Consider the following 19,671-nt stretch of genomic DNA (forward strand, 5'->3'; position numbering starts at 1 on the left):
GAAAGCCTTTACATTGGGGGCTTCATCATAGTCACCCAATGTGCGCATGGAGGGATTTCCCTGCGCAGGCTTTAGGAAAAAAAGCTCGAAATAGACAAAAGCCGACAAGAAACCAGAGCAACCGGCTATTTCGAATATCGGTACTTACTTGGAGCAAGTACCCACCAAGAAGTTGCCTTAAACAACCATTTTTGAAATGAATATAAACTTATAACTAACTTAAGGACCACCTTAACAGTTAAACTTAATCTAAGGTATATCATGAAGCCTAGCCTAACTTATCACTAAATAAATATATTAGAATAATATGTGAAGGTCATTTTGGAGGAAAAGTCGAAGAAACCTCCACTCGTTGAGCATATTTAAAAAGGGTGGGGTGTGTACTCTATCTTGGGGATCAACAAGACGGTTTTGTGATTGAAGGGATAAGAAGATCTGGAGAAACACATAAGTCCGAAGAAGGTTATATTCAACGATCTCAATCTGCATGGCTTTGGAGACAGGAGGATTGGGATGGGATTGACACCTGACCAGGAAGTTGCGGGCATGACGGACAAGAAAGGCGCCGGTACGTTGGGTTTGGCAGGACTCGTAGAGGATCAAGTTGAAAATGTATTTGGAACAGTCTTCGTTTTTAAAAATGTTGGTGTAGTGGCGAAAGATTCTGCGCGCTTTAAGGCGTAGTCGTTCCATTTTGAATGGAGAGCAATCAGACCAGAAAATGAAGCCAAAAATAAAAAGTGGTCGGATAAGCTGCTTATAAAAAAACAGCTTAATCCTTTTCGAAGTAAAGATATTGTATTTAAGGGTAGGATATAAGGACCTCAAGACACCAGTTGCACGACCTAGTCCCTTGGTTATATGAGGGATGTGGGAGAGACGGGAACTCATTGTCACTCCGAAGTATGTGTCTTCTTTCACAGTAGGAATGGGATCGTCCTGGATTTTGAGTGGCAAAGATCTGATGTCACTCCACATTTTCGACGTCATTCTCATGTTTTCATGGAAAACGATGGTCTCACATTCGCCGGAATTTAAGGAAAGTTTCCAACGGGTGAAATAATGATAAAGCTCGTCTAAATAAGAATTCAGACGGGCTTCACCGTTGTAGATGACTTTGGTGGCGGTGTAAAGGGCTAGGTCATCCGCGTATTGAGGGATTCGAATACGACACGGGTGTGGAGTTGGTTTTTGTATGTCAACGGTGAACAGAAAAGGCTGAACTCTGAGGAATGCCGACGGGGCAAGTCTAGGACGAGGAAAGGTGCTGTTGGATGTTGACTAAGGATTTTCGCCCATCTAGAAAGTTAAGAATTAACTAACAGAGGTGGGCATGGAAATTGAGGATTTCGGAAAGCTTATACGCGAGTCCGTATTACCATATGGAGTCGAAAGCTTTCCTTAGGTCAAGGAGGCAGTCTACGGTAGGTATCCTCCAATTGATACCTAAAAGGATATCACTCTGAGGGCAAAAAGTGCTCAACCGTGTGTTTAGTTCCACTTTCCACAACATAGGCTTGCCTGCATTCCTTTAAATGCGCTTTAACTTGTGCTTTATTGGGTAAATAATTCCCAGTCACACGAAAATAAAAGCTTTAATCTGCTATAACTTTATTAATAATAGTGTGAATTCCATCAAACTTTCCAGTATTGTGTCCCATATTATAGTCTATATTCATACGATTATACTGCATTGCATTTCAATAATGGTAGTATAATCAAATAGGTACATCATCATGATTGTTGTTCAGATTTTTAGTTTAGAAACTCGCTTTGCTTTATGTATGTACGCACCGTACATTTTTATTCCTAAGATAAAGTGGATAAGTCTCAGCAGCAGATTTTCCACAGTGGCAATTTGGCGTTCCACAATGAGGACATCCTCAATCGGGAATACCTTTATGTAATGTACATCTCTTTGAGCCCTTAGCTGGCCTAATCTTAGGCAAATGTCTCCTCAAACAGAATATTGATTCAAGATATTTCAACCCCCTTAACGAAAATCTTGTAACAGGTCAGATTCTACACGGTAGTTCCTTCTAGATTATTTACAATTTACAACCCCCTTTACTTCAAATTCCGGACTATCGCTGATAGAAGTATATTAACCGGAGTTAACGGAGAACATTTCGATCCTAATTTCTGACCCGGCATACCCTCAATAACCACCGATTCAATACCCCTGACAACTTAGGACGTAGCTTTAACTAAGGCAAGCCTGCCATGTCTAGTTTTCCTATCGTATATAACATATAGCCCCTATTAGATCATCTTCACCCATGCGAATTACAAACATAGACTACGAAACTGTCCATCCTCCTATAGGGACCAAAAATTCTTAGCATAGGCCGGCTACATATTTAACCAGTTCTACTGTAATTCCATCAGACCTCGACCATTTATGGTCTTTAAGCATGAATTGCATGAACCGTTTTTTCCATCCTTGAAGATGGCAGCATTTCCGTTATCTTGAATCGGTGAAACCTTCGATTTATCAGTATTCTAATTGTTGAACATCGCTTTCAATGTTCCCATGTGTTCGGAAATCAGGATGAGTATTTTAAGCACCATCCTACCATCTTTTTGGTAAAACTTCTGTTGCGTTTTCTCCCCGTACCTCTCAAGTTTACAAATTGTTGTTTTTCCACACCTTCCTTCTTCTAAGTATACATGAAGTCATAGTCCATTGAATCCCTCCACATTTTCCCACCAGAAGAAAGCTAGCAAAATGCAACCCGGCCGGACTCCGCTTTGGACTTCATATTCCTTTGAGATTTTACGTCGATGCAGTACATCATATGTCGCTCTTATAACTATTCGTTTCTCGGGAATGCCCCTAATGCGTAGAGCATTCCAAATATATTCTTCACCAAATCGATGAAGGTGGAGCTATCATCCAAACACCGCGGCTTTACTAGCTTTGAGCCCTTTCATGACAAATGATCATCGAGTGGTAGAATTCCTTTTGTCATGGCGACAACTATGCTACATTTTCTGTAGTTTTCACATTAAGGGAACTCTAGCGCAGCTCTCAGTCACTTAGGTTCATCAACCTACTTTTATGCAGTAAGTCAAGTCTTGTAATGTTGTTTTGGGGCATGTCCGACAAATTCATAAGCACCAAATACAAACGCATCAATATTATCGGGCGGGTTGTCATGTCGAGGAAATTTTCCAAATATTGAACGACAGCCGAACCACAGTGCCGATTTTTTTGGGGCCGATGTTCTATTTCCCTTCGAGCAGATGCCCAAGCTACATGCAAGCGACCATAAAGGTGCTGATCCCTTTCGAGACTAATGTCAGCATCTCTTTTGTGACAGACGTTGATAAAATAACTTCTAAATCTACTGTTGATCGCACTATGTTCCATTAAATTAGATGTTCATAGCTGGAAGCTGGAACCCAACGTACCTTGTGCTCGAACAGTGTGCCGCAGATGACGAGACGGTGAAAATCGCCGAAGTCTATACACTTTTCACAACTGCTGTTACGACCACCAAGACCATGCCCCACATAACAAATGTCCGAGCAAGGTCAGAACCTACCTTAGCATTCAGTTGAGCTTAATGTCACCTTGAAGATGGCTTTCCTGAATTGTCTGTATTTGCTCGTAGAAAGCACCTTATCTTTCTACCCAGGAAATGTACAAAATTGTGATGGTTCTTCAGATGAACCGGGATCTCGCAGTCAAGAGAAATCGAAATCCAGCAAAGAGTTCATTGTGAATTGCTTCACCATTTTTCTTTTCCTCATTGTCAGAAGGATGTGAGGTGGTGTTGTTATTTGAGCCCTGAGCACCATATCCATGAGATAACGATCCGAGTTTATATGGCCGCCCTATATATTTTGACATTCATGATGGCTAAAAAGTAACATTCTGTTGAAATTGGTCCTGTGGATCTTTCTTCGTGCAAATCAGTTGCTTCCCTCATGCCACTTTCTGAAGAAATTGAGACTTTAATGGCCCTGGCATTACTTACTCGAGAACTAAATTAAAAGTCTGGGGGCCAGTCTCCTTGTTTTAACCCTGTGTGAATTACGTGAGTACCGGTCATTTAGACCTAACCCCACCGTCTTAAGATACGGATTGATTTTGTGACCACAATAACAAGAACAACGGTACCAGTCTATATTGAGCGCATGGCTCAGCTTCATACTGGTGGATGCAAGACCTACCTAAATCTCTACCGAACTAAGGAAGCCACGTTTGAGGCTCACAGGTCTTTTGTCGGCTTGAACGTAACCATAACCCCCATGGAACTCCCGGTAGGCGGCCAACCAGAAATTCTCCTTCACCATATCCCTGGTAAGGTTTAGTGGTCGAACCACTTCACTTAAATCTCTATGCAGACTTGGATCCTCCAGGAGCACCAGCAAGTCAAAGTAAAGATAGCGTTTCCCAGTGTCGCCACGTAGAAGTTGTCCTCGGCACATGGTTTTAATTCGTCCGGTAAAGTTGCTGCCCCATCTTTCCTCCCGCCGCCTTAGAACACCAACCATGTCTGAGCGCAAAGCGTGTAAGTTGACATATTCAGAAGCCGTACTTGAACTATTGTGCCAACCATCGTCAATTTTAAAACCCAAATAATTTCGTCAAAATACCGAATACCAGAGTGATTTTACCATTTATAACTGTCAATTATGAATTAAGGTGACGATTTTGCTCTATTCTAACAGGATCGATGTACATATGTAAACCAAAGTTTTTGAGTTCTTTCCTGTCAAACTAAAAAGGTTATTTCTTTGAAAATGTGGCAAAATTATATAAAATTACCTCAGTATGATTTCACTATAGAGTCTCATTTCAGTTTCAAGATGCTTCGCTTTTATATCTGCCGCTCTCATTAGCTTTAAATGAAAAAAACCCTCCCTTAAAATATCATTTTCTAACCATATCTATTTTCTTACTACTTTCAGCTATTCGATATAAAAAAATTCAATCTAAATATAAACCGTGAATTGGGACGTTCATATCCAGATCGTCGACGTCTCGAACGACAATGCTTATCAGCCGTGGCACTTGTTAAATCAAGTGATAATCTCTTAAACTGCCCCCTCTGGATTCTAGTTATAAATGTCGTAGCTATAGATATGCTAAAAAATAAAATGTCAGCAATTCCAAAAATGTTTGATTCTGATAACAACAATCGTTCACCACCATCTTCATCGAATGAGGATCCTTACTCAACCATTGATAGTCAAGCTGAATTAACTGAGCTTCATCCAGCTGTTATTCAGGCGGCTTCGAAATTGTCAACACCAAAATATGAGGAAGTTCCATATGAACCAAAGGTAATTTTTCAATTAATTTTTGATAATTTTTATGTGTTTTTGTAAAGTAGTTAGTTCAATTTATTTTTATTTGTAGTTGTTGTTTTCTATTTTTGGTTTTTTTTTTCTTTAATTTTCTCTATTTCGTTTTGGATAAATTTTCTATTTTACTCACTGTTTTGCACGTATCTAATTTTGCAAAATAATTTAAATTTGATACTTAGCAGAAGCAATTTCTTTTTCAGTAAAATGAAAAGTAAAAGTAAATAAATTTAATTTAATTTTTGAACAAGGCTTTTTCGTGGTAATCAATTATCTCCACTAAAAAATAATTAAAATGGCGAAAATAAATAGAATTAAATAAAATTTGCTTCTGGAAATTATCAAATATTTCTAATTGTCAAAATCGTTTAGTAGAAGAATAATTTTAATTTAAAATGCGGATTTGTTGTAAATAAAATTTTAAACAAAAATTTAACTACGACACACTATTATAACTTTTTGACTACTGACATTTTAACTGTTACTAAAAAGACACAGTAGACTCCAATAACATCTTTGACTGGAACATACGTATTTGTCTGATCCTTTTTTGAAGTATCTTTTATTTACACTTTTTTCACTTACCTTCCCTTAGCCACTTTTGTGTCAATTTCTCAAAAACTGGCTTTGTGTGTAGAATTGATACTAATTTTTCACAACAAATACACTTTGTATATAACATTTCTCGGAAGTATTTTATCTAAATTGGGATCAGGTTTATCTAAAATTGTATAATCTCTCAAAAACCTTGAAGGGATTCTTTTTGTATTTTTTTTTTAATTAGAAGAATTAAATTAATATATATTGATTTGCAGATGAATTTTTTTCCTTTTTTTAATTTTTTCTGTCGTAAGTATTTGAATTATCTGAAAGTCATCCGAAAAATAAATCATGAGAATGACTAGGGCTTAATGCAGCTTCGCTTGCTTTCCATAAAAACATCATCTAGTCTAGATTACGATTCTATCAACTGCCTCCTAATGAAGTTACTTGAGGTGATGCCAGTCTCATGCTTGCAAAGTAGAGAATATTATCATGCCATGCCTAGGGGCTTTCAATGCAGCATATAAAAAACTGTTAATTATATCTAGGATCATCTGATAACGCAAGCTTCTATCTCTGCTGTGATTAGAGCAACCAATTAAATATTTCACCCATGAAATTTTAATTTCTTAAGTCTTAAAAAAAAACTTGAGGTCATCGTCCCCAGGTCAAACAGACTACAATGGACTGATCAGGAAAAGTATATCTAAAAATAAAGCCGGGATATGTGCAAAGCAGCTTTAAAGCTTCAAACGAAAAGATAATTCTGAGAATCAAACATCAATAAAACATTTCTATTTTTTTTAAATTCTAGCCTGACTACGAAGCCCTTGAAAACGACAAAGCACTGAAACCAGTTCGTTTCGCGAGTAAGGATAAAAATGGCAACAAGCCCAAACAACGTAAGAAGCAAGATGACCCCTACTACTGTGGTCTCTTGGCGCGTATCCCTAACTTCATAAAATCATCGAAACCGAATAAAAAATGCTCTAGCAATAAGGAAGCCAAGATGGCGCGCAAAATTTCCGCTCAATATACATCGCAACCCATACCTATTGCTTCCGTGCATCAGTATCCCTATTCGCCAGTCTACCCGTACAAAATGTACCCCCATCATCATCCGCTCTCGCAATCACAATTCTCATTGTGGGATGCACGTAGCCTAATTAGCGGAGTCGGTAATAATGCTAAATGTTTCACACCTGCTAAAGGATTTTACTCACCTCATGGTCCTTTCTTCAACAGATTAATGCCGTGGTGGTTCGGAGGAGGTCTTGTTTGGTGTCCTTTGCCATATAAAAGCTGAAGACTGAAAAAAAATGTAATCAAAATTCGTTTTTTGAATAGAACAACGTTTTATCTGTTTCTTTTGCAATCATAAGTCAATTTCCTTGAGGGAAATGAAAAACGGAAAACGGAATAAAAATATTTCCTATTATTTTCCTATGAACAAACAAAAATACTCATGATTTTATAATTTCTTTTTTTATTCTATTTTTTCATAAAATTAATTTTTAGCTCTCCTACTTTTCCAACCTGTCTCCTTTGAAAATTTATATTTTTTTTAATTGTCACTGTTATTTCTTTTATATCCTATTTTCTCTTAGTACTTTCCCTGTGTTCAATTAAGAGAAAATATTTTTTGTATATTTATGTAAAATAATAAATATGAAAATAAAATGAATTTCAATTGATTTATACACAAAAGAAAAATGTGTGGAAATGAAAACAAACCAGTGAATTTGTTTTACCAATATTACCAGAAATTTATTAATAAAAATGTTATTATATAATAAGTGAAACTGTGTCTTTTATTTATCAACTTTGGATGGATTATTTTCCAGGTGGATTTAAGTGATATATGTTCAAAATCAATAAATTATTCATTTATAAAGATATTCCCATATCAGTCTAAAGTTCGCCTGGTTGGACCTGAGTACCTTAAAATTCGCCTGACTGTAAGTTGGAATCGAAATATTCTGCCCCATTCTTTTTAAGGTTAGAATAAGCAAACGTATCTACCCCGAATATTTTCCCCTGAAATATATACTGATATGCTTACCCTTCGGTATGTTTTCCTTGGACCGACAACCAGCCAGCTCGACCATCTACTGTGAATGTTGTTTTTTTTATTGTTTGCTTGTTGTGCGCACACAAAGGGTGGAAAATCTTAGAAAGAACGCGCGCACACACTCACTAGAAGTCATCCTGGCCTTTCCTTTAGGCACTTGTGTTTCTACTCCCTTCTGCTTTCCTACCTCTTCAGCAATTACTTCTGTATTTTCACGGCAGCGGAATCATAAGCCATTTCTCCTTCGACCTTACCATCTACGAAACTATATTCCCCGGAGTCACAATCCACCCCAGCGCTTATTTCAAATTCGCCCCCTCCATTGTAAAGCATGAACAGTGAAACATCACATGCCCTGCCATTCGGTGAATCATCCAACCTAAAGCAATGCAGATACTGTCTATAGCTACCGCAGTGTCCCGTGAGAAACTGCGCAAAGTGATAGTTGGTCTCCCAAACAGTTGCCGGTGTATCTCGTCTCGACCATCGCTACCGAGCCGTAAGCCTCTGGAAAAGTCTCCTCAATCGGAAACGTGCGGCTCACAAACTCGCCATTTTGGATTCCCACCAGTTGTTCGGTTCTCCACTGGGGCAACAGTCACCATCTGAGCTGGATCCATGTTTACTGTCCGTCTGTTGTCAGAACTTTAGAGATTTAAGAACAAAGCTGGGGGCCTTCAATTTATCCGGGCTGGTTCAGCAACACCATGCCATCTGTATCTCCGAAACCTGGCTGAACGATGCTGGTTGGCCGCGCACTTCTGTCACCTCATTTTCAAAGAGCAGCATGGTTTCGTCAAACGTAGATCTACGGCTTCAAACCTTCGCGTCTTTACCAACTTTGTTGCTAAATGCTTTAATTCACAACAGGAGGTACATGCTATTTATACCGACTTATCCAAAGCCTTTGACACCGTTGACCATAACATTCTCCTCTCTAAACTTTCGTTACTAAACTTCCCTCCCTCACTCATCTCCTGGCTATCCTCCTATCCCCCATACCGTGCCTTCATAGCATGGTGTTCCCCAAGGCTCTATACTTGGCCTACTACTCTTCCTGTTTTTTATCAATGACCTCGCCTCCATCCTCACCTGCCTATATTTGCTTTACGCAGGCGACCTTAAATTGTTTGCCACTGTTTCGTCTCCGTTGGACTGTGCTCTCTTACAGTCCAACCTTGATAATTTAGTCCGTTTGTGTTCGATCAACAAGCTAACACTGAATGTCAACAAATACCACTGGGTTTACTATTCGCGTAAACCCTCCCCAACATCCTTTTCCTATTCCCTCAGTGGACAACCCCTTTCACTACTGACTTCCTTCAAAGACTTGGGTGTAATATTCGACGCCGAACTACATTTCAATTCCAACTTCGTTGACATCATCAATAGAGCTTCCAAAATGTCTGGTTTTATCCTACGTTCCTTCTCCGACTTTACCTCAATTCAGCCCTCCTTAACACTCTTCTATTCCCTTGCCAGAAACATCCTTGAATATTGCTGTGTAGTCTGGTCCCCCTTCCGCATTCGTGACTGCCGCGCTCTTGAAGTTGTACAACGCAAATTCACCCGGACCCTCTTTTACAAAAAGAACCTTCCACGAATTGATTATCCGTCACGAATCCTTACCATCAATCTCCACTCCTTTCAGCAACGACGTATCTTCCTTGATATGTGTACTCTTTTCAAACTCTGCAATTGTCGGGTGGACTGCTCCGCCAACTTGGATATTACTTTTCGTATCGCCTCATCTCATAACATACGTAGTGCGGTCATTTTTGATGTGCCCTTTGCGGTGCTCGAGATTTTCTTCCACTCTCCGATCCCGAGGCTATGCCGATCCTACAACGCCCTACAGCTTGGGTCCTTTGACTCTATTTCCTTCTCTAGTTTTAAGCATAAAATAAGCCATTCACTTGCTCCTCCCTCTGAGGACAATATGTAATAAGGAATTTGTTTTCTGTGTATTGTCCTCATTAAATAAATAAATAGTAACATCGCATGCTTCCATTACCATCGGGTAATTTGGGCAATTTTTTCTCTGGCTTGTCTGGATATGTCGGGCTTCAACACCACAGATGAAGAGTCTCCATCAAAAGCTTCCGGTATCCACTAGGACAAACCACCCAGCATTCCGCAAGAGTCCTTTGTCCTGCCCGATTCACACTTGATTTCCAGTCAGATTGCCTGATGATCACTGTGAGTATAGTCCTTGCCAAGAGACTCTGCCGGATAAAACTGACCTCACCTATGTCAGTGCCACTATAAATGACAAGCCCCTTCCTCTGAAACTCGAATTCGTAAATATCACGTCTAGCTTCGAACACAAAACGTCCTCTTTCATTCGTTGCCGGCTGCCCTATTCAAGAGCCCACGCGTTAAAATCCCCCACTATGATCCACATCGGCCAACGTTCTCCTGCATCCTGAAACTAAGCGCTCAGCATCTGCTCGTACTCGGCAAATGTAGAGCTGGGTGGAGCATAATAGCAATATATGTAAATTCCTTTCACTTTTGCCCAGACCGATGCCGGTGGTCTACACCCTCCTGCCATTTACACAATAAGTTCCACAGTCCTGGCTGATACAGCCTTCTACTTCGCATCTCCTGTATTCCTGCAACCTGTCATTTGAAACGATGCATGACGTCGCAACGTTACTGAAGCCACAGCGTCTAGGGCCTCGCTAACCCAAATTGGCTCAACAGTTTGTTGGTGTTTACATCCTTGGATTTCATGAACCCCAAAATGATGTCTTCTTTTTGGCATCGCATTAGTCAGTTCGGGATTTATCTTCACTCTCCTAAGAATGGTAGCGTATGACCCTTCACCTCGTTTGGAGATAATGATAAAATCCAATCTTTACCTTTTTGATGTGCCAACTTTTTCTAAACTTCCACATCCTCCTCGGGAGATCCACTTCCTTTTTCCGGAATCGCTACTACGGAGTTTCGCCAACATCTTCAGCCGTCCTCCTCACCTACTCTTCTTTTTTGGGGTTCAACCATTTTTTCTTTTCGGGATTTGCTGGTCGATTGATTCGTTCAACAGCGTCTTCTCCAGATGGTCCTCCACTGCCACGCTATTCCAGTTCGCCCTATTGCTTCATCGTTTTTCTAATTTGCTATCAAAATGCTATCATGTTATCCCTTGATATCAGTGATTCTGATTTTCGCCTAGAAAAAATGTCAACCTTCATACGATTTAGGCAGATATTCCGGAAATTCTAAAGAGGCGAGGAGGACAGCGTGTATCTGTATCTGGAAATGAAGAGGAATCACTTCCATAAGGACTTATTATTGTACCGAATTTGACGTAATCTCCTTAGTTTAAATTAGTTCGGGAATGTACCCTCATTTCTTCCCTGGACCTGCAAATCATTAAAGCTCATATAGCTTTCCTTGATATGTTTCCGACGTGCATCTTCCAAAGTAGTGTAATTCACAAATGTTTGAGGTAGGCATGTTGGGAATTAGAAAAAGCGTTCTCTCCCCAATCGTCCTTAAGTGAATGTCCAAGACGCGCTTTAGGGTTTCCAACACGAAAGAGGTGAGACTGATTGGTCGAAAGTCTTTCACGGACCCATGGCCACGCCTGCTCGCTATCGGTATGAACAGAGATACAGCTCCCGTAAACCACAGCCCTTTCCTAGTGCGTCTGTAACATGACTGGCATTAAGCCATCTGGACCTAAAGATTTATATGCGGAGAAATTGTTTATAGCCCGGTCAATCTTATCTTCGGTAATAACGGATTTGATAGTCTCGTACTCTGATTCGCAGCCCTCCTCGTTGGCAGAAAGTGCATCTCAACAAGCAACTCCAAGGTTTCCCAGAAGATTCCTTCCAGGACTTCTGACTTTATGAAGAAAGATGTGCTCTTACGTTCCTTGGACAGAATCTTACTGAGCCCTGTGGATTCCCTGGTGCTTTCAATATTCCGGCAATAGTCGAACCAGCACTGCTTCTTAGCAATTTTGATGGCCGACTCCTTTAAAGGCGGTATCGAATGTCTTTCCAGAGTATTAATGATACAATAAAAGAATGGCTCACCTCTCTCGTTGATTTCTGAGCTGCCTCAAAGCATATATCTTGCATTGGTGTCGCATCCTATCCAACAGGTAGGCCTTTTTTGTTGCTATGGTGGTCGTCACATGTTGTACTTCTTCTGACGGAGCTGATCGATCGTGAACCATGTTAGGCGAGGATATATACACGTTCTCTCAGCTCCAGACACAGAAAAGCAAGCTCTTTAATGGTTCGGTTGCCTCGCAATCCAAGGCTCCTATACTAGTGCGATGTCGATATCTTTATCTAGAAGGAAGATAAGCAGATTAAACGAGGCGTATTTCAAGTGCTGCAGATTTATCTGCGTTACCCTTAGCATGATCTGTTTGGTTGGGGGCTCGTCAATCCCCGTCTGACCGTCGATCCTCATCCCCTCCAACAGCTCGTTAGCGGCGTCGTCTGCTTTTGCAGAGCGAAACAGTTTCACTTTTGCGTTCGTGACTCCGAACCGCACTTTATAGTCTTCTTTTTCAGTGACTCTAAGCACTCACGGAGCAGGAATGGTAACTACCCAGTCATCCATGCAAATCCTAGGTTTTTCAAGACGCAGGGATTGGACGAACGTGTCTTTATCTATGCGGATCTTCAGCAACCAGATGCGAGCAAACACTCTCCTGGGAATCCCGTCGAAAGGGATAATTTTCAGCTTTACGCCCTCCCAGGCGTCGCTAGTATTAGCAACACACGAACCGAGAAAGTCCCTGGAGAATTGGTCCTCGCAAGACATAACGGGGAACCCACGGGCCACCTGAGAGGAATGGCTTTGGATGGATCCCGTACGTTCGCCTTTGGATCCAAGAGATGCTCAATGTTCATCTCCAGCAGCCTGGTCCAACACTGGTCCGCACCTTCGGCGCTAGTTTGCGCTTCCGAAACTCCCATCTGCCAGCACCACACGTAAATCATTCCTGGCCAACTCGCTGAAGGGTTTCACAGTTCGTGGCTCGTCGGCTGGCTGTTTCTGCTAACCTTTCTGCAGAGGTGCTTAGCGTCCGAACTCTTGCACCCTCTGCCCCGTTTGTATTTTTGTTCAATCTCGTCTTGAGATCGATTGCGTTTGGAACGTCAACCAGGAGTTTACTATTATATTCCTCAACAATCCTCTGGTAGTCTGGTAGTCCTTTTCATCCTGCTCGTCGACAGTACTGGCCTTCTTATTCTTAGTAACCTTGCTGACAATATGCATGGTCTTCTGGAACTGGCTTTTGAGCAGGATTCCGGTGGATCTTCGCTTCTTAGCTGCGGTAACCGACATTCTTCTGGGTTTTTGCTTTTGAGGGGGCTCAAGACGTCGACCGTTTCGAGTTAGGAATACTATGGCTAGTACTCGGTACAGCCAGCTTAATGGCAGTGAATTCCAAGCTGGAAACCACTAGTCCGTCTGCCACCTCGCTCCGGGGGTTCCTGTGGTTGGTTTCAACAGGAATGGTTCTTATTTGACACTGAAGGTGTCCAACGTATTCAGAACTCACATACTAAAGACCAAGCACCCGATTGACAATGCAGCCCTCGATGTATGCTGTTCCTCCTTGGCTTGGGGTCATGTTAGCATCTTCTCCAGTGCAGCGGAGGCGAACCAGGGCTGTTGTTTCGGCTCAACCCCCGCCAGGTCCACTTGCCCCTAAGATATGACTAGCAGGCAGACAGACTCCCGTCAGTTGGATGAGCCTGCTTCCAGCCCGGCCCTATACAATCCTGCCCATCTGAAGACGGTATCCAGCGGCCAGGAGGTCGTGTGAGGACTTGCCTAATTATGCAACCTTAACCTGAAGCATAATCAAACCAGGCCGCCTTCCTTGCACAGTGAGTCCATAAATAAACTTCATAGTATTTGAATTTCAGTTACATGCACACCCAATGTATCTACTTACATATACTCAATAAAGTTTACATAAGAAGAACGCAAAACCTCACTCTATATTCAACTGACCGGTTTCATGCTGAAAAATTTCTAGAGTTATACTAAAGTTATTATTTATTTAAACAAATAAATCACTTCGGAAATATATACAATTGAAAAATTAAGTTATCAACGTGAACTCGTAAAACCCCAAAAAAGCATATATGTATGTATGTAGATCCAACACGCGAATCCGTTAAGAAGCTTTCAACCTTCATGAAATATGAAAGAATCTTTGAAAAGGCAGGTAGCAGATAAATCAAAGGCGTCTTCAAAAAAAACTTTAGGCAGATCACAAGGCAATAAAATGTAATCCGCAGATGCAAACCAAAAAAAAACAATGCTGCGCCGATAAGAACGAAGAACATATGCAAAAGATGCATCTAAATTTTTGCAGGGGATTTGTTCTGTTGGATTTGCTGATGTCATTTGGGGACATCTTCGAGTTAACATTATACCATATAGTATATGGTACCAACGTAGCAAGCTTCCCATGAGAATATAATTAATTATGCCTGAGAATATTTCGAAAATATCTTTTTTCTTTTATATTTACATCAACTACCTTTCTGCACTAAACAGACTTGAGAAAATATTGTAGATAAAAATATTGAACGAGCATATTTCTGTGCATGCTTGTCTTGAATCTATAGATGAAGCGTAGAGTATAGTCAGGGCCGTAGAAAGAAAATCCTGGCGTGGAGTGAAAGTTATTTGGAAAAACTCGGGAGACTCCTGTACATATTATACCTTTTTATTTTCGAAATTTCTATTCCGGATCCGTTAAAAACTTCGAACCAAAGGGGAATCCTCCCTTTTCCATCCCTTCGAGTGTGGTTTATATAGCTCTGCCAGCGATTTCTGGCTAGCTTATGTGAATTCATACAACTAAGCCAGAATTTGAACTTAAAGCACATCGTAGAAGGTACCAGAACTTAATATTTAGGTAGATCTATGTAGATGGCGTTGTAACTTTATGCTTAACTATCTAAATCTGACAGCTGTGTTTTATTAAATGTCAGTCAGTACTTTTCAATAAGCATATTTCATATGGCATGAAAGATTGAACAAGTATAATTTGCTGATTTGGAAATTTCCATTTTTGCACAAGATAATAATAATCGTTGGCGCAACAATCCAATTGGATTAGCGCCTTGAAGCTTGTTAGAGTAATTCATTCAAGACCATAACGGTACACTACAGGATTACAGTACCCCGTAGGAGGCAATATGGTCAGTATTGCGCTCGTCTGAGATTATTACCCTGATTTGACTCAGGTACTCATTCACAGCTAAGTCGACTGGTATCCAACGTCAAATCACGATACAAATTCCGGTACCACCAGTGAAAGTAGGTTCCGCTGTATAGCGTGGCCAACAATGGAATTGTCGCCCCTCCTTGCGACTCATCCACTTCCACTTCTGTCTTCCGATCACATCGCGTGTGGGTGAGAGCTGTGCAACGATCAAGTTCATCGTTTGAAATCGTATAAGGCAAGCGTACTCGGATAACGCATCGCAAACATGCACTCACGAGCTTTTAAGAACAATGGGGCTCACTTTCCATGTTCTACTCCCATATTGCAACACAGACAAAACAGTCGCAACTTGACATTTTGTGCCATTATATGTCGCTCTGATAATACCTATTAGTTTCTCAGGAATGCCCCTCCAGCGTAGAGAATGTCAGACGCCCTTCCTGTTCACGTTGTCGAAATCTTTCTCGAAGCCGATGAAGACCGGGTAAAGCGAAAATCTAAACGGTATGCAATGTTTCAAAATGATCCGTTGGATGTTGAAGTGGTCAATGCAGGAAGTGGAGCGGAAAATGGCCTTTCCATTATCGATCAAACTTTCGAGGCGTTCTTCGATGCGTTCCAGGATTATTTTAGATATTATCTTTCGCGGCGGTAGGCAGAACGCCCTTCTTAATCTTAATCTAAATGCTCACCCTCTGTTTCCACTCTCGGGGAAAGGTCTCGGATTCCCAGGACTTCCATACAAGTAGAAGTAGCAGATTTGCTGAACACCGTCAACAAGAGGAGGAACTCCTCCGGATGTGATATAGTAAAGAATCTGGGTGAAGTCTTTTCCCCCCTCTACAGGTCATCGTTTTCGTCGATCAAGAGTCGACCGTTAATCACCTTCATAGATCATCGAAAGATTTCCAGTCACATGCAAGCTCTTTCATAATGCGGTTTACACAGCTGAAATCATTGCGTTCTGTAGCATCCGCCGCTTCCCTGACCAACGCATTAAAAAAAATTCCTTCTGTCACGGCACACACTATGTTCAACTTCATGTAATTTCGGGCGGTATAAGAAAGGCCATTAGAGCCTTCAACCCCTTCCGTTCATCGAGCTGCTTCCACGATCCCGCAGTCAGCCAGACTTTGTGACCGACGACCTGCGTAGCATCTGAAAGAGACCGTTTTTTATGACTGCCTCATGCCCATCGATATTCTCAGGCGGGTTACTCAGTGTATCTGCCGTCCGATCAGCAAGATAAATCTCCCACCGTCGAGCGGCATCTGGATCATACAAGCGGTTGATGTAGAACTTACAGAGTTGGAACTCTCCAACTCTGCAAGAACTAACGGGCGCACCACGCAAACGACCATCAGCTATCGATCAGCGAGTTAACTATAAAGTGCTTGACTCGAAGATGAACTTCATCGAGCGAATCAAAACAGCAGCGGACTGGGCTGCAGCTGGAATATCGGCCTTAAATCGGCTAATAGCGAATTTTGGGGGCCCTACATCAACTCAGAGACGTCTCCTCATTGGAGCCGCGCAGTCGATTCTGCTCTATGGCGCAAGTATGGGCTATTGTTGGAGGTGCATCGTAAGTGCCTTGCTCAAGTGCAGAGGCGGGGAGCTTTGCGAGTGACGTCTGCCAATCGTGCAGTCTCAGAACAGGCCGAGATGGTCATCGCGGGAATGAACCCCATTGCCCTATTGACCAAGGAGCGTCCAACTATCTACCGCCGTAAGGGTGAAAACTTAAGATAGGTGGTTGCCCGTGAAGAAGGTCAACACACCCTTACCAAGTGGTAACTCGCCCACTAAATTAAACCACGAGACAGATTGACTGCGTGGCTCAGCGACAATTTAGACCCGTGGCTGACATTGATTACTTCCTTCTCCATGGAGTGGCGGACGACCCTGAACACACCTGTTTCTCTTGTGAAAGGTGGGACAGCTTTCGTCAGCAGCTTTATGCAGACACAGGGGAGCTCTCTCCAGGCAACATTGTCAGAAAGATGCTGATGAGCGCTGGCAGTTGGGGTCGTGTTGCGCATTATATTCGGGTTCTTCTTAGTTTGAATTCTGTCACATAGGGTATCCTCATTTTACCCCTCTAGATTAAAACAATATCATCAGCGTAACTCTTCCAGTATTTGTAAACTCCCTTAGGAACTCATCAACTACCATGCACTATATTAATGGTGATAATACCCCACCTTATGGACAACTTTGAGTAGTGTTCATGACAATAAAATTTGTACCTGCTGGTACTTCTATTTGCCTACTCTTTACCATTCTGTCCATCCAGAAAGCCAGAGTGTTTCCCATTCCCTTGCGGAGCAGTTTCGGTTGACCGTTTTGCCCGGTAAGCGTGATGACATAGATGCAGAACGCATTAGAACGTTAGTTCTTCTCCACCGTAAAACGTACGAACGATGTCAGTCAAATTGGTCTGAAAGATTTAGAATGAAAAGAATCCTTTTTACCCGCTTTCGGAATAAATACTACTCTTGCCCGTCTCCACGCCCTTCGTATATATCCATATATATATATACATACAAGTAGAATTCCCTGAAGCTGGTTCGTTTTGCTTGCCTGATGTGCTGCTATACGTCTTCAGTGCTTTCCCTAACGTCATGGCGTTGGCATTGCAGCCGAGAAGAAGTGCCTTCCTCTCGCAGAACTTCACCAGGCTAACGACTAATTCTGGTGGGTCGTCTTCTTTTTTTGGGGGGAGTAGGGTAGGGGAATGCGTCTACGGACAAAGTGTTTGACTGCCGCAACAGTACGCTGTCGGACTACCAACTAAACACCTCCCTGTTATCAGAGAACTAATCTGGAACCGTTTAACACATTTCTTCGGGTTAGCCTTTCCGCTCTCCCGCCTTTGGGAGCCTTCAAGTCAGGGAATCCCTTTTCGGGAACCCTTTGCCATCCAGTCCCTCCACCGGTCGAGTTCAATCTTCTTCGCAATAAGAAAATTGCACTCGAAGATACGCGCGTGAGTGGCTTTCATACTGAAAGCGGGCAGGCATAGTCAGAAGTCGCGAAGGACTTTCGCCCAATCGCCCTCACTTCTTTCGTGTTGAAGACCCTACAGTGCGTCCTGGACACCCATTTAAGGGCGATTATGGAGAGAACGCCTTTCTCTGCTAAAAACCTGGATAATCCAGTAGGATTTGGAAGGCACATTTGAACAAAGTTGTGAACAGTGGCACACCCCAGGGTGGCACAATCTCTCCGGTACTCTGGTTAATAGTGATGGACAAAATTTCGCGAATATTGGACAGCAGCGGGATGAAGGAAGTGGCGTATACCGACAACTGCATGATATAAGTGTTAGGGATGTTTCCGTCCATCGTGAGCGACATCATGGAATTACTTGCCAAGGTGTGCTTGTGGGCCGCAAGTTGTGGACTCGACATAAACTCAACCAAAACGGAACTGATGCTATTCACCACCAAGACAAGGGTACCTGAATTTCACCTACCGCGGCAAAATGAACAAAGAGTGGTTCTTTCTTCTAATGTAAAGTATCTGGGTGTAATTCTGCATCCAAAGCTAAATTGGAGATTGAACATTGAGCTGAGGGTTAAGAAGACCTTTTATGTCTGCAAGAGAACCTTTTGCAAAAAAATGAGGTCTCCGCCGCGGATGGTTCTCTGGATGTACACAGCTCTGGTGAGTCCAATCCTAACATACGGCTCTATTGTATGGTAGGCTTTGAACAAAATGTACAATAGAAAGAAGCTTAATAGGATTCAAAGAACCGCGTGTGCAGGTGCTACTGTGGCTTTTCAGTCCTGCCCGGCAGATGCTCTCAATGGATTTCTGTATCTCCTCCCCTCCACATTAAATACGCTATAGCGTGTAGTACCGTCAGATTACGTGAGTCTGGATGCTAGACAGCGAAGTGAAATCTGAGCAGTCCCCACGGACTATGTCACTCGCAAGCTGAACTGCATGAGAAACTTTGCTATGAACTTTTCAATCAGAGCAGAATGGAAGACCGGCTGCTTGTTGCAAGGCTATGACACTCTTCACCGACGAATCAAAGTGGGTGGAGTCGGTGTGGGGATTTTCTCGAATACACAAAGTGTATCCGAGTCGTATGTTCTCCAGCGTTTCGACACTGTATTCCAAGCGAAAGTACTGACGATACTGGAACCCTGTCGATGGCTGGCGCATAATCCGAGCTCTAAGCGTAAAATAGCCATTCTGACCGAAAGTCAAGCGACCATTAAGGCCTTGTACTCAGCGACGACATCCTCCAGGCTAGTGAGGCAGTGCAGAAACACGTTGTTCAGTCTGGGTCGCCCTCCTCTGTGTTCTTGGTCATAGGAACATAGCAGGGAATGAGCGGACTAACGGATTTTTCAGACGGGGCTCTGCTCGTGGCAGTCCTTCAGCGGGTGAAGGTGGTGAAGGCTCACCACCTGTGCCAAGTCAAGGAGGACTACCAATTTGCAAAGTTGAGGTATGTCAAATGAAAAGAAGAAATCCACCAATTGGTGTCAATGAACTTCCCTGG

General features: G+C 42.2%; 1 protein-coding gene across 1 annotated transcript in view; it reads left to right on the plus strand.

Annotated features, from left to right (window-relative positions):
• LOC119646328 overlaps nucleotides 1–7,179 on the plus strand; it is a 118,463-nt gene extending 111,284 nt beyond the window's left edge. Inside the window, exons 5-7 of the mRNA XM_038046753.1 lie at nucleotides 4,921–5,295; nucleotides 6,674–7,037; nucleotides 7,105–7,179. Coding sequence (XP_037902681.1) covers nucleotides 4,921–5,295; nucleotides 6,674–7,037; nucleotides 7,105–7,109 — 744 coding nt within the window. The 3' untranslated portion in view covers nucleotides 7,110–7,179. The remainder of the gene's footprint in view (nucleotides 1–4,920; nucleotides 5,296–6,673; nucleotides 7,038–7,104) is intronic.
• The last annotated feature ends 12,492 nt before the right edge of the window (nucleotides 7,180–19,671 follow it).

The sequence above is a fragment of the Hermetia illucens genome, chromosome 1 (assembly GCF_905115235.1).
Source record: "Hermetia illucens chromosome 1, iHerIll2.2.curated.20191125, whole genome shotgun sequence".
Taxonomy (NCBI): domain Eukaryota; kingdom Metazoa; phylum Arthropoda; class Insecta; order Diptera; family Stratiomyidae; genus Hermetia; species Hermetia illucens.